At 53.7% G+C, this 12,798-nt stretch overlaps 1 protein-coding gene across 1 annotated transcript in view; it reads left to right on the top strand.

Moving 5' to 3' along the window:
- The window catches only part of RADIL (Rap associating with DIL domain), a 129,142-nt gene that overhangs the window by 91,541 nt on the left and 24,803 nt on the right, over window positions 1-12,798 (top strand). The window contains 1 exon segment of the mRNA XM_086691831.1: window positions 12,466-12,698. Coding sequence (XP_086547957.1) covers window positions 12,466-12,698 — 233 coding nt within the window.

The raw sequence follows: 12,798 nt of genomic DNA, 5'->3' as shown, positions 1-12,798 counted from the left end.
CTGCTCTGGCTTTGCTGCAGTCCTGGGGGCTCTGTTTCTTTCTGTGACTAACAAATGGCTTAAGCATTTTATCCACTTGGTTACCCGTTATCTTAATGAGGCGATTCCTTCTAGAGAGGGGATGTTCTTTCCTGACCGAGGCTCGAATTAACGTGAGAAGGTCCAAGGTTTACCACAGAAACAATCCTGTCAGTGTTTTAAAATGTCATTTCTCTCCACTTAGAAAAACGACATTCCCATCGTTGAAAATTTGGAAATAGGGAAAGTATAAAGAAGAGAACAGAAATCACCTAAAATGTCCCCTTATTATTCCAGTCTCTTCTTATTACTGGATTTCCTACGCAATTTAAATCAACCTACATCCACGTCCTCCGTTTTCTTTAACTTAGCATATTTATTCATATTAGGAAAATAATTTTTTCTTTTTTTAAGGTTTATTAGAGTGCAAGTGGGGGAGGGGCAGAAAGGGAGAAGGGAGGGGGGAGAGAGAGAGAGAGAGAGAGAGAGAGAGAGAGAATGAATCCCAAGCAGGCTCTGCACCGTCCATACAAAGCTTGATGCAGGACTTGAACTCATGAACTTTGAGATCATGACCTGAGCTGAAACCAAGAGGCGGACGCTTAACCGACTAAGCCACCCAGATGCCCCTATAAACATAATTTCTTTTAATGTTTGTTTATTTATTTATTTATTTTAATTTTTTTTTTCAACGTTTATTAATTTTTGGGACAGAGAGAGACAGAGCATGAACGGGGGAGGGGCAGAGAGAGAGGGAGACACAGAATCGGAAACAGGCTCCAGGCTCCGAGCCATCAGCCCAGAGTCTGACGTGGGGCTCAAACTCCTGGACCGCGAGATCGTGACCTGGCTGAAGTCGGACGCTTAACCGACTGCCCCACCCAGGCGCCCCAATGTTTATTTATTTTGAAAGAGGGAGTACACACACGTGAGTGGGGGAGGGACAGAGGGAGAGGGAGAGAGAATCCCAAGCAGGCTCCACACTGTCAGTGCAGAGCCCGTCTCGGGGTTCGAATCCACGAACCAGGAGATCATGACCTGAGCCAAAACCAGGAGTCGGACACTTAACCATCTGAGCCACCCAGGCTCCCCTATGAACGTAATTTTTAATGCCATTTGAATGAGTACACCTGATCATTTCCCTATTGGATTTTAAGAATATTTCCCATTTTTCGGTGTATAAATAATGCTTATGTAAATAAACATCCTTGTACCTAAATGTTTCATTCCTTTTTTTATTATTTCTGTAGGACAGCAACTTAACAGTAGTATTCCTTTCTGGAAGAATGGGGACATTTTAGATACTGATGTATCTTTATCCAATACTGGTGTAGATGGCCTATCTCGATAGCTTTTTTTATTTTTATTTTTTTCTCAAAAAAATTTTTTAAAGTTTTTATTTATTTTTGAGAGAGAGAGAGAGAGAGAGAGAGAGACAGCAAGCAAGCAGGGGAAGGACCAAGAGAGCGAGACACAGAAACTGAAGCAGGCTCCAGGCTCTGAGCTGTCAGCACAGAGCCCAACGTGGGGCTCCAACCCACGAACCGTGAGATCATGACCTGAGCCGAAGTTGGACGCTTAACTGACTGAGCCACCCAGACGCCCCTCGATAGCTGTTTTTAAAACTGGGGGCAGATTGGTGCCACTTTCCGTCCCACTAGCAGGATGTCCATTTCCGTATCTTAGCCATCACCTGATTCCATCATTTGAAATACTGACTTGAAAGAGGGACATTGTCTCCCCCTCCTGTAGGTTGTTTCCTGTAGTATTTGTGAGGTCGAACGGGTTTTAGGATGTTTATGAATGTTTAGATTTCTCATTCTGTACCTGTCTCTGCTTTCCTCTTGATCGTGAAATACTTGAAGCCCACGAAAAGCAGATACAGAATAATACCGTGAACTATTTGTGTACCCACGACCCAGCTTAAGGAATAGGCTGCTCTGGACAGAGCCCCTCGGGGGACGTTGTTCCTTTTGAAGTTTTCCTGGGTACGTGGGGAGAAAGCTGGGGAGCTCGAGACATGTGCATTTTGCCTGGGAACCGAATCCCCAGGTCGCTTTCAGGAAGGAAGCGTTGGCAGCTCCTTGGGCGGAGCTAAGGGGTGTGCTGTGGAGACGGCCCAGGGGCAAGTGGAGGCTGCAGGGCCGGCGGTGGGTGCGGGTGGCGCTTGCCCGCCTCGGACACCCTTCGAGTGACCAGGAAGGAGCCAGCAAGACTCCACTTGCCCCGGCAGCGCCCGGCTTTCAGAACCGCTGGTGTAGATGGTTACCATGCGTGGTCTCTGTGCCGTGTTCCTGCTTCCTGGTGTCCCCAGTGTCTCCGGCCGGCCCCTCTGCCGGCCAAGCCGCGTCCCCTGCGCCCTAGAAACGCAAGGCGGTGCGGTCGTGAGGCCGCGGCCGGGTGCGTGGAGCTGCCGCTGTGAAAGGGGCCGCGTGCGGGAAAGGGCGTGGAGCGCGACTGCTGTAGGGTCAGTGGGAGGGAGATGGCGAAGCGAGCACGGCCCGCTGAGCTATGTTCGTAGCGCCTGTGCTTCCCGCTTGCTTTTCTTGGGTGGACACGGACGGTCGCCTGCCCCAGATCGCCCTGCCCCAGCCCCCCCACCCCCTCCCCGCAAGCCACCACTGTCCTGATTTCCTAATGCTCATCTTGTCCCTTTTCTCTGAGTGATAACACCCGCGTGTTTGCTCCTACACGACGGTTTCATTTCACCTGTTTGGAGTATCGTTGGTCTTTGGGAAAAGGATTCCCTGAGACCCTTCCTCAGCTCTCGCACAGTCCTGAGCTCTCTACTGTGTCCGCTGAGATGCTCGTGTGGTTTGGTGTCTTATTCTACTGATTTGCTGTATTACAGTGATTGATTTATGTAGGTGAAATCAACCTTGTGTTCCTGGGATAAATCCCACGTGCTCTTGGTGTATTATCCTTTTCCTATCTTGCTGGATTTGGTTCGCCTGTGTCTTGTTGGAGACTTTCATGTGTTTTCTTGTGATGTCTTTCTTCATTCTTTTATTGGACGTCACGAATCTGTGAACTGGATTCTTCAGTCAGTCCTAGAAAATTCTCAGCTCTTTTCTTGTCAGATGTTGCCTTTGCGCCATTCTTACACCTCTCTTCCTGGAGCTGTCTTTAAACCCGTCAGACCTTCTCACTCTGTCTCTTAGCCCATATTTTCTCTTTCTTGTGTCTTTGCACCACTTCCTGGGTAATTTTTTCCGACTGGTCTTTGAGTTCTTCAGTTCTCCTTTCTGATATGTTTCGTGTGTCTGATACATTACATGGAAGCGATAGTTTCTGTTACTGAATTTTTCATTTCTAGAACTTGAAGTTTGTTCTTTTGGAAATCTGGCATCACTGTTTATAATTTACTGTTCTCTCCACATATTTCAAGGTGTGTTTTACTTTTTTACACAGGGCAGGCGTGGTTGTATATTTTGTGTATGATAATCTCAACATCTGGGCTCCTTTCCTTGGAAGGACACTTGTCATTGAAATAGAGCACACAGACAGAAAAGTGCACAGATTGTAAGTGTGCAGCGCAGTGAATCTTCAAAAAGTGAGTGGACCGTGCAGCAGGCACCCAGGTCAGGAGACGGGGCGCTCCTGGGACTCTAGCAGAGCTCCCTCCTGGTCCCTCCCGACCGTGAGGCACCGACCCAACTGTCTTGACTCCTAACACCAAAGTTGGGTTTTTCTTCTTTTTGTATTTCCTACAAATGGAATCCTGTAATATCTAGCTGCTTGTGCTTGGCCTTAATATCACCTTTGAAAGATTCCCTGATCTTGTTGGTTATGGAAGAGTTCATGATCATTGCTGTATGCTATTGTGTAGTCACATGAATACACTCCAACTTGTGTCCCCATTCAGTTTTTGACGGACACTTGGGTGGGTTCCAGTTGGGGCTCAGTAGGAATCACGCTGCCGTGAACATACTTGGGTCTGTCTTGTGGTGACGCGTGCATTTCTGTCAAGTGCACAGCTGGGGGTACAGTCGATGGGCCAGTGAGTGTGCGTATGTGCTCGTGTAGGAGATCCTGCTAACCGTTTCCCCCCTAAGTGCGTGTGCCTGTTGACACGCCCACCACCAGTGTGTAAGAGTTGTGACTTCCGTTTTCGCTCTCACACTTGGTGCTGCCTGTCTTTTCACTGTGGCTCTTCTGATGGTTGTGTAGCAGTTATTACTTTTTGGTTTTAGTTTGCGTATCTGATGATGAGTGAGGCGAATCACGTTCTCGTATGTTTAAATACCATTTCGGATGTTCTTTGCGGCATCTGTTCAAAGCCCTCGCGTGCTTCTCTGCTGGGTCGTCTGCCCCGTTCCTAGTGATTTTGGGGACGGGCCCTTTTCCTGAGGGCTGTACCACAAATATCCCCTCCTACGCTGCAATTGGCCTTCACACGTTTTGAAGAGAAGTTCTTAATACGACGACTGGGCCAGTCAGGGAAGCAGAAACCACACCAGTTGGTGACGGGAACTCAGGCTGCGCCGTCCTGTGATGTCACCTCCAGTTCCCACCGGGCCCCAGTAACGGGTCGGGAGATGTTTCTAAAGGAAAGGGGAAGGTGCGCTCCAAACCGCTGAGGCTGGCCCCAGGCCCGTTGGCGCAGCTCTCCGGGGGTATCGGCTCCCCGGGGCCGGAGCAGCGTGCCCGCAGCCCAGACTTGCTGCCCATCTTACTCTTGCTCTGGTTGCCACTCAGATTTGGCACCCGTGGGCTCAGTAGTGCACTGAGGGGTCACCAGGGTAGGGGTTCAGGGAAAGAGGCCCCCAGGTGAAGCTCGTAGGTTCTTAGAGCCGGGGAAAGTGAGTCCCTTCAGACACAGCAGGACAGGCTGCTCCTCTTGGCAAGTAAGGCTCAGCTTGGATCAGGGGTTCAAGTGGCACAGCTTTGTAGGAGTCCATCCTGATGGCACTGTTCCAGGGTTTAGGGTCCTGCTCTTTCCCCATCAGGGCAAGTTTTCCCCAAACTTTCACCTGGGGAACTTGCTGAGGCTGTGAATTCAGTTTTCACTGTTATTCAGCAAACCACACAGTTAAATTTTAGACCTGATTTTTAGGTTGACCACGTGTATGCAAGAGTCAAATTATTTTAGGGTCCCTCTAGACACTTCCTTGTTCTCTGACCAGTGCAAGTATCACACTTGAAGAGTTGCACTTGTCAGTGTCTGTAACCTCTGCAGCGCACCCAGAAGCATCTGTGGGAGGTCTTCCCTTTGTGAGCAGCGCCTTCCCCCCCATGTAAGAAATCTCTGTGTGCCCGAGGCCGTGAAGATCTGTTCCTGTGTTTTCTTTTAAATTCTTTATTGTTTTATCTCCACGGCTAGATCTATAGTCCATCTGGAGTTAATTATTGTGAATGGTGTGAGGTAGGGGTCATGATTTTTTTTTTTTTTTCCCATATGGAGATGCATTTGACCCGGTATCATTTACTGAGAAGACCATCCTTTCTGCGTATGTGAGATTCGGTTCCAGGACTCTCGTTTCTGTTCCAATGGTCTCCTGTCCTTATAGCACCACCACATTGTCTCAGTTACTGTAGCTTAGAATAGGCTGTTATCTGATAGTTCAAGTCTTCCAGCATCACAATTGATCTTCAAGGTTACCTTATACCCTTTGCATTGCCATATACACTTATCAATTTGTACACACACATCTGCTGAGACCCTTCCAATGTGGGATCGCATTGAGTTTATACATCAGTTTAGAGAGGACGGATACCTTTACAATCCATCAACCTGGTGTATCCTTCTATTCATTAGGTCTTTAATTTCTGTCCATGGCGTTTTGTAGTTATCAGTGTTGGGGTCCTGCACATCTTGGGTAGACTTGTTCCTTAGCTGTTTCGTGTTTCTTGACACGATTATAAATGGCACCATTATTTTGACATACCCTTTTCTCACTGTTTCTCCTACACGAAAATGGTGAACGTGCACACTCACCATGTCTAGTCACCTTGCTAAATTCACTTGTTAGCTCTGATTGCTTGTCCATAGATTGTTTTGCAGTGTCTTTTATTTATTTAATGTTTATTTAGTTTTGAGAGAGAGAGAGAGAGACCGACCCACACAGAGTACGAGTTGGGAAGGGGCAGAGAGAGAGAGGGAGATACAGAATCTGAAGCAGGCTCCAGGCTCTGAGCTGATAGCACAGAGCCCAGTGCAGGGCTTGAACTCACGAACCGCGAGATCATGACCTGAGCCAAAGTCGGACACTTAACCGACTGAGCCATCCAGGTGCCCCTCTTTTGAGATCTCTATAAACACAGTCAAATTGTCTGCAAAATAATTATAATCTTATTTCTTTCTTTTCAATTCTTAGACTTTCATTTGTTTTTCTTGCCTTAATTGTACTGGCCAGGACCCCCAGTCCAACGTTGAATGGAGGTGGTCATAGCAAGCATCCCTGTCTTATTCCCAAGGGGGTGGTGCTCCATATAGATTTGGTTTAGAATTTTCTTTGCCAGTAGTCAGACTGGTCCTGTAAAGCTAGGCTAACATATTCCCATCCACCCGCAGTCCCTTTATAGGGTTTGATGAAGTGGAATTAAATGCAAAATGCCCAGAGTAAGACTGGCCAGGCAGTAGACAGGTGCTCACCAAATTATCTGTAAGTAGTTCTTTTTTGTGCATTTCGAATACAAAAAAGTTCACGTTAACTTCAAGGATTGCTTGGTAACTCAGAGCACTCCATTCTGTGTCTTTGCTAAAGTAGAAAAGGGTGTTGCAGTTAAAACGGACTTGCTTGAGGCAGGTGTCCCTCTGCATTTTGCAGCAGCTACTGGAGAGTGTATTCAGCAGTGTATGCCCAACTTACTAGAGATCACTTAAAAGTAGTCAAATTCCCCCAATTCTTTTTTTTTTTCAACGTTTTTTATTTATTTTTGGGACAGAGAGAGACAGAGCATGAACGGGGGAGGGGCAGAGAGAGAGGGAGACACAGAATCGGAAACAGGCTCCAGGCTCGGAGCCATCAGCCCAGAGCCCGACGCGGGGCTCGAACTCACGGACCGTGAGATCGTGACCTGGCTGAAGTCGGACGCTTAACCGACTGCGCCACCCAGGCGCCCCAAATTCCCCCAATTCTAATAAAATTCCCTTACGCAGGACCATTCCGTTGGCCCGTCAGTCTTTAGTCATCAATCAAAACCACATCTGAGAGACCATCAGCTCTGCGCACGCGCGGTGGGTGTAGGCAACACAGATTTTCCAAGTTGTACGTATTGTTTCAAACTCTGAGTCCCGGAGGGAAGAGCAAACAGGATTCCGAGGTAAAAAGCTACAGGTTAAATTTATTGTCCTAAACTTAGTGACGTTCAGGAAAGAGCTGTGTTTTTCTTTCCAGTGCTGTCCTGGAGCCAGCATCCAGCCCGTGACCGGAGCTCCGGTGACAGCTACCAACTGTTTTCAGAATTAATTTTGCCACCCCTGGTATGCACAGAGTCCTGTCCTCTCCACCAGCAGAGGGGACGTCTGCACCAACCCGACGTGGAGGGAAGAGGGGCTGCATTTAAAAGAGTTCGTGGCCCAGGGTGTACCCCATACCCCTTCTTCCCCTGCCCAGGTGGCTGCCTCACCCAGGAACGTCTGATCCAGGGCATAAGGAAACCACGGATTCCTGTACTGCATAGCCACCTGCTTGTGGGTTTAGTTCTGGGCAGGTGAGGGAGCTAGCTAGGGCCAACGGCCAGGAAAGGGATGCGCGGAGCTCCTTTCTGTAACCGCGTCCATTGTGGCCGATCTCTACCTTCTCTCGCTGTCCCTATCACGGCCACACCTCCTGCAGGTTAGGAGCCCCTTCCCAGTTCCCCGGTCAGAGCGAAGGGTTCAGGAGACGCACAGTGGACTCTGTGTGTCCCATCAGGGCCCGCGATTGACTTGTGATTCCTGTCGTTTCAGAATGTCCTCTCGTTGAATTATCCTCTTAAAATGAGGAAAGTAATCGCTTGGCTTCTGAGTCTGGTGCCTGTGTGCATTAACAAGTGTTGGGAGGCACCATGGTTCCCGCGTGTGTCCTGGGGAGGGGGGCGGGGCAAGGTGGTCCTGCGTGTGTCCGGCAGAGGTACAGGAGGCCTCCACAGGCAGGTTACCCAGGCCCCTGCTTCCACTTCTCTTGGGCTGTGTTTCTGCTTTTTCGCCAGAGCAGCTATGTAAAGGTGGAACGGGGAGCCCCGTATCTGCCACCTTTCTGGGAGCTGACAAACACTTACCTGGAGAAAAGAATTAGAAATCCAAAACTCAAGTTAAATGGGTAGGTACTCAAGTAAGTTTAGCAAGTGCTCGGCGCATTTCTGCACCAGGGGCTTTGTCTGGGGATGGTGGAGGGGGCGTGCCTTGGCAGCAGTGGTCCAGAACCTTCTGGGCGCTTTTACAAAGTACAGACTCCTGGGTGTCCCTCAGACCTCTGGAATCAGGCCAGAACCTCTGGCCCCACTGAGCTCACTTGCCCCGTAGCAGGAACACGTGTGGATCGGCACACCCGGCCCATCGCGGGGGGGAGTGTGGTGGCAGACGGGGTCTATTCTGGCCCGCCAGCCTTAGAGGGCATCTCCTTCACCCGTGGGCAAGGCCTGGCACTCTTGTGGGATGAATAGCTTCCACCTAGAGTACCGTGCTGTGACGGGCGTGCACCCCATTGCCCATCTATTTCATTAGATCTCCTCTGCTGAGTGAAATCCCCGCCTGGGGGTGGCGGGGCTGGGTTGGCCTTGCTGGTGGCAGAGACCCCAGCCATCCCCCACCCCCACCCCCACCCCCCATCAGGCTGCAGACCCGGCCGGCCTCTGCACTGCAGGCTCCTTCCTCTCTGCTTCTCGGCCACATCACACCTGGCCCGGGCCCCTGAGCACCCTGCAGACGCCCACGCTGTGCAGTCCAGATCCACGCCACGCGTGCCTTTGAAGGTTTCTGGGGGTACGTTTGCAAGGACTCTGCCCAGCTGTGTGCCACCTGTCACCCTCCACCCAGAAGTGAGGGCCTTCTTTCCAAGTTGGGCAGATCTGTCCTGGTTTTACACAGTGCTCAGATGCCTGGATCTGATGATGGCAAAGCTGAACTAAAATCAGCTGGCAGCAGGGGAAGGTGACTGTCCTTGTGAGCACTCTGGGAGCCACAGGCCTCCTCGGAGCCTCTCGCTGGGGTCGGTGCTGGGCTTCACCTCTAGCGGCCTCGTGAGGATGGGGCCAAGCCCGGAACTGAACCTAGGGCCACAGGGGGGCCGTGGTCACGTGTCTGGCGGGGGGGGGGGGTGCCTGCAAGGCGTTTATGATTTTAAAAGTATAAAGAATGATGTAACTGACGCCCAGAATTGACGTACAATTTATTCATGTTGACTTGGAGTTTTCTTATATAAAAGACACGGCATATATACAAAGTTATATATAAAAATACACTCTGAGCCATTATGTTCTTTGTATTATATATATCCCCAGGCTCATTCCGTCCCCACCTATGACAGCCATTTCTCGACTTGACTGTGGGTCTTTTCTTTAAAAAAATTTTTTTTAAATGTTTATTTATTTTTGAGAGAGAGAGACACAGCAGGAGTCGGGAAGGGGCAGAGAGAGAGGGAGGCACAGAATCCGAAGTAGGTTCCAGGCTCTGAGCTGTCAGCACAGAGCCCGACGCAGGGCTTGAACTCCGAAATCGTGACCTCATGACCTGAGCCGAAGTCAGATGCTTAAGTGACTGAGCCACCCAGGCGCCCCCATCCCCCATTTTTTTCTAAAGTTTATTTTGAGACAGAGCAAGCGGGGAGCAGAGAGAGGAAGAGGGAGAATCCCAAGCAGGCTCCAGTCTGTTCTCGCAGAGCTGGTTGTGGGGCTCAATCTTACGAACTGAGACATCGTGACCTAAACTGAAGTTGGACGCTCAATGGACCTAGCTGCCCAGGTGTCCCTTCAATGATGTTTTATGTGCTTTTTAAGTGCGTAAAGAAATGGCCTCATACCTTAAGTGTTAAACTCCAGTCTGCTTTTTCCACCCACCTCGGGTGCACACTTGGCTCCCACTTTTCCCCCGTGGCACCTTCATCCTGTGAACACATAGCTCCCACGGAGGTCGTGTGGCCTGTCCAGTGGCCGTCCTTGCACAGATGTCCATGCACGCGCGAGGGCTCTCCTGGTCGTGCTGTGAGCACGGTGCGTGTGGGGTCGTGTCGGGGTCGTGTCCGTGCAGGTGCGAGGGTCCTCCTGGCCATGGGCGCTTCACCCCTGACAGACTCCCAGCCAGCGTTCCTCAGCCCCCACCCTTCAACACTCCTGTGGCCGCCCCCGGACCCAGTGAGGAGACCCGGAGCCAGACCACGCTGCAGTATTTGGAACTCCCCAGGAGGGTCTGTGTGCAGGCGGACAGTGGAGGGGACTGCCTTGGCAGCAGTGGTCCAGAACCTTGTGGGCGCTTTTACGAAGTACAGACTCCTGGGTGTCCCTCAGACCTCTGGAATCAGGCCAGAACCTCTGGCCCCACTGAGCTCAGTTGCACCGTAGCAGGAACCGCTACCTTCTGCAGCGAGGCCAGAGAAGCCGGCCCTGGGCACTGGGGTGTCGTGAGGCGAGTCTTGTGCTATGGCTCCATCCTGGATGGAGGAAAAGCTTGGCGGCTACATCATTTTGGATTGGTTTTTAAACGTTTCTCCTTCCGAGTGTGGCCCGTGGTTGTGCGAGTGCTGCCACAAGCCCTGGGGTCTGTGGTGCTAAGAGTAGCAGGGGGGGCAGGGCAGTTGGGGGGAGGAGCTGGCTTCCACCGGTGCCCACCAGCCCCCCCCCCCCCGCCCCCCCGCCCCTGTGCTCCCTGCCCCTCCTGGCCCCCAGGTCCTTCTGCCCCTCCCACCCCCCTTCCTCCCCCCTTCCTTCCCCCCCCCCCCCCCCGCCTGTTCCCCCTTGCCCCCCTCCCCCTCTGCCCTCCCTGTCTCCTCCGGCCTGCTCTCCCCATCCCCGCCTGCCCCCTGCCCCGCTGCTCCCCCGCCCCACCTCCCCCTCTGCCCGACCGCTCTTGCCAGTCGCTGGCTCTGCAGCAGGCACGGAGGATCAGCGGGCGCCGGGCGGACAGCCTCGCACTGCGGCTCCGGCTGCACCGCCAGCCTGGCCTCCCGCAGACCCGGCCTCTTGCGGGCTGCAGAGAAGCAGGCTTCGTCCTGGAAGGGCCGCTCTCGGGTAAGGCGGCACCCTCACTCCAGCCGGCCTGCCTCACTTCCTCGGGCTGCTCCGTCTGGTGTGCCTGGAACGGTTGTAGGAAGGCAGGCTCCAAGTGGGGGCGGGTGGGCTGTGGGGGGGGGGGGGAGTCGGGAGAGGGCTCAGAAAGAAAGCGCCGGGGTCAGCTCTGCTCACTGGCCTCCTGGGCTCCAGTTGGCTTCTCAGCTTTCCAGCAGCGTTCGTGGCGGAGTGCCTCCTGTGTGTAGAAGAGTCTTTGGTGGCGGAGGGGGCGCAGGTGCACGAGTGTGTGGGCACGTGCGTGTGTTTGCACGCGTGTTTGTGTGCATGTGTGTGCTTTCGGACCTGGCTGTGTCGGGGGTGGGGGTAGCCTCGGAGAGGAGCAGCCGTGCTTCTCTACACAGAGACCAGCCAGCTCAGGGGACTGGGGGGTCGAGGGCACACGGACTGCTTCCTCCTTGTAAACTGGGCGGGGTGGGGGGGGAGGGAGGCTGTGAATATTTCTTGTCTCATCTAATCACGGCACACACTCCGGTGCACATGCACCGTCCCCTCGCGCACGTAGGCAGCCCCCGTGCACGCAACCACCCCCAGCGCCCTCCCCCGCTCCGCACACACGCACGCTCCCTCCCCCCTCCGCACACACGCACGCGCCCTCCCCCCCCACACACACGCACACGCCCTCCCCGCACACACGCGCACGCACCCTCCCCCCCCCGCACACACGCCCTCCCCCTGCACACGCGCCCTCACCCCCCCTGCACACACACGCACAAGCCATCTCCCCCAAGGCCCTCCCCCCACGCACGCGCCCTCCCCCCACGCACGCGCCCTCCCCCCACGCACGCGCCCTCCCCCCACGCACGCGCCCTCCCCCCACGCACGCGCCCTCCCCCCACGCACACATACACACACAGAGGCATTCCCCCCATACACACGCACCCGCAGGAGCCTGGCTGTACACACACACACACACACGGGTGGCCTGGCAGGGCTTTGGGGACAAGCCCCTCGGTGGCCCAGGGGAAGTGAAGGTGGCAGTGGGTTTGGCGTCCTGAGGGGAGGGCTGCCGGGTGGCTGGTCCAGGTGGGTCACTGGGTTCCCATGGGCGTCTCTGGACATGGACGGCTGGCCCGTCTCCTCTCGGGAACCTCGGAGGTGCCCCGGCCTCACGAGTCTCGCGGTCTCCTCTATAGCAGTTGACAAAACAGCGACTGACCAGTGTTAGAAGGGGACCCAGGAGGTCTCATTTCAGAAGGCCCCGGAGGCTCTGTTTACCTAACCGTGTTGCTTCCGTTTCAGGGATAAACGCCCAAGCCCGGAGGCTGCAGCGGAGCCGCGCCAAGGGGACCCCGGCCCTGGCTTCGGGCGCCGCCCAGAGCCCCCCCACGTCCCGGCTGCGCCGCACCGTCAGCGAGACCAGCCTGAGCTCGGCCACCGCCCAGGGCGCCGAGGACCGTGGCCCGGACGCCATGCGCTACTCCCTGTACGAGTCGCCCCACCTGCTGCTTCTGCAGGGCTACAGCCAGCAGCATGTGAGCCGCCCCCCGCAGCCCTGCCGCCCCGAGCTGACCCAGTGCCCGCTGGGCGTTGTCGCGGCAGACGGCCTCCTCGCCCGTTAGCTGCGTCAGCTGG

The sequence above is a fragment of the Puma concolor genome, chromosome E3, assembly GCF_028749965.1.
Source record: "Puma concolor isolate L17-30 chromosome E3, mPumCon1.1.hap2, whole genome shotgun sequence".
Taxonomy (NCBI): domain Eukaryota; kingdom Metazoa; phylum Chordata; class Mammalia; order Carnivora; family Felidae; genus Puma; species Puma concolor.
This window is presented reverse-complemented; position numbering and strand designations above follow the sequence as displayed.